This window comes from Trichomycterus rosablanca, chromosome 3 (assembly GCF_030014385.1).
Source record: "Trichomycterus rosablanca isolate fTriRos1 chromosome 3, fTriRos1.hap1, whole genome shotgun sequence".
NCBI classification, from domain to species: domain Eukaryota; kingdom Metazoa; phylum Chordata; class Actinopteri; order Siluriformes; family Trichomycteridae; genus Trichomycterus; species Trichomycterus rosablanca.
This window is the reverse complement of record NC_085990.1, coordinates 13,267,080-13,269,637: the sequence shown is the minus strand read 5'-3', so window position 1 is coordinate 13,269,637 and position 2,558 is coordinate 13,267,080. Positions and strand designations below refer to the sequence as shown.

At 42.1% G+C, this 2,558-nt stretch overlaps 1 protein-coding gene across 1 annotated transcript; it reads right to left on the bottom strand.

Annotated features, from left to right (window-relative positions):
• Positions 1-257: 257 nt before the first annotated feature.
• Positions 258-2,003, bottom strand: LOC134310093 (piggyBac transposable element-derived protein 4-like). The gene has a single exon (XM_062991609.1). The coding sequence runs from the start codon at positions 2,001-2,003 to the stop codon at positions 258-260; it is 1,746 nt and encodes a 581-aa protein (XP_062847679.1).
• Between the last annotated feature and the right edge of the window lie 555 nt (positions 2,004-2,558).

Below are 2,558 nucleotides of genomic sequence, written 5' to 3'. Positions count from 1 at the left end.
TACATTGATTATGTTGCGGGTCATTTTTACCCGTATTGTGTAAATCCACTCAACACAGTCAAAAATGAAGTTAAACCATTAAGAACTTTATTTTAAATTATACAAACATTTAGAAGAAACGAGAAGAAGAGATATATAATTTTAACTCTATATTAAATAACTCAATTTCAATTTAAGAAGACACAAACTGAAAAGAACTGATTTAAATTTTTCCATCTTCACAAACCCTTTTTTTGGGTTTTCAATGTTCAACATTTTCAGTGTTCCCCACATGATGGACAGAATGTGACTGTGTGCTTTCTGCAGATGTATTTCTTACACCTCACACAGCAGGTACTTGTTTTACTGTCATCTCGTGAGGGACAGACTTGACATCTTTTGCGTTTCTTTGCACCTATATCCAAAGGATCCATTGTTGGTTGGTCAGATGCCCTGCCCTGGACTTTTGCGATGACAGCTGCAGCTGCTGGGGATCGAGCTGGCCTGGCCCGGTTCTGGATCTTGGGAGTGACGAGTGCTTTGCATAGTTCTTCCAGGAAAAGTCGACGTCGGTACAGTTTGCTGGCATTCCACTGCTGGTTGATCTCAATCCACAGCACATAGGCATTGTAAGCAGACACGTCCACAATGTTGTAGAAAACCACCAAGGGCCAACGGGCAGTCTTGCGCTGGCAGCTATATGTTGCTATGACTTTGTCAAGATTGTCAACTCCTCCTTTGGTGGAGTTGTAATCCAGGATCATTTGTGGCTTCATGTCCTCTCTCGTGCTCAGAGATGCATCTTTGTGCATTGTGCTCATCACAAGAACATTCTTGTTTCTCTTTGGGCAGTAAGAAACAAGTGTTGTTTTCTCTGTGAAAACAAATTTTGAGTAATGCAGAGGTCTTCCTTGCATCTTCAGAATCTCACTGGGAAGTTCTGGCTTATTTTTTCTGACTGTTCCCAACATAGTCAGCTTTCTTTCCTGAAGTTCATCTCCAAGACGGTAGGATGTAAAGAAGTTGTCACATGTGATGTTATGACCTTGCAGCCCTTCAGTCATCTCCAATACCACACACATTCCCTGATTCTTTTCAGGTGCTCCTCCAGGTGACTTTCCAGTATATACTTGCAGGTTCCATGCATAACTGGATTTTGCATCACAGGCTGCCCATATTTTAATGCCATTTTTCGCAGGCTTGTTTGGCATATACTGTCGGAAAGGACAGCGTCCTCTGAATGGTACGAGGCGCTCATCCACAGTAACATGGGGGCCAGGATTATACAATAAAGGCAGGATTTCGACCCATTTATCCCAAACATCTCTGATCGCTGCAAGTTTGTCTCTCTCGCGACGACCAGCTCTGGTGTCACGATTGTCAAATCGGATCACACGAGAGATCATGTGAAACATCTCCAAAGACATTGTTGCTCGGAATATTGGCCTTCCATTCTCTTCATTCCATAAACTTGCAGTTGCTTCACCCTTTGACCTGTATACTCCAGCTAATACCAGAATTCCAATGTAAGCATGCAAGTCAGTTGGATCCAGTGTCTTCCATTTTTCTTGAAAGACACGCCTCCCCTCCAAGTTGGTCATGTCGAGGATTATCTTTTCTATGGGTGGGGATATGAAGAGCTGAAATGCTGATTCAATATCATCAATTCTTGTGACAGCAAATCTTGTCGGACCAGGCGTCATTTTGATGACATTAGAAGATGACAATCTGCCTCGGCTTTGGTGTGGTGATGTTGACCATTTTATTTTACCATCTTTAGATGTCCATGTCCCCTCTGTGGATGACGATTGTTGCGTGTCTTGGTTTTCATCTGATGAAGGGACACCGGCAGACTCGTCCTCTGAATCTTCCTCATTGTGGGAAAATTGACAATCTGGATCATCAATAGCATTGTCCTCTGGCTCTGAAGGATCCTCCGACTCTGAAATCTCTTCCTCTACATCACTATCCCAGTTCATAAGCTGCGATAAAACTTCTTCAGCTGTAAATTGTTTGGAGCTCATTTTGGTGTATTTCTCAAAGAAAGGGCATGGAAACAGTGACAATGACAGAGGAGATTAAGTCCCTCTTCCACACACACACACACACACACCTGGTTCTGAATGGCTATTCAGAGGCAGTCAAAATAAAAAATATCAAAGAGACATGTTTATTTTGGATTTAAACAGCTTGTTTTTGTCTGGGTCAAAATGACCCACAACATCATCTTTGTATACAAACTCTGTGCAGACACTCCACGACACATCAAAGTGTCCAGATTTCACACAGCAGTTCATGACCCTAGATGAGAAAAACTCATAAAATATCTTGGAAAAAAAGTAAGGATAACCTGCACTTTGGTCAACTCAAAAATTGAAATGGGTCAAATTGACCCGTAACATAATACAAGGGTTAAGTGATGATTATTAAATCACAGGTTGTGATGATTAATGGGATTGGGAGAGGGGCATCAGTAAAATTTGGATCTGGGCCACATATGGCATGGTAACAGCCCAGTTGTTTTACATGTGGTTGAGTTGTGGGTCATTTCTGGCCCTGCTGGTTTAAAGGTGGCTGAG

Coding starts and splice junctions, on each gene's coding strand:
- LOC134310093 (XM_062991609.1), bottom strand. CDS start 2,003: ATGAGCTCCAAACAATTTACAGCTGAAGAAGTTTTATCGCAGCTTATG.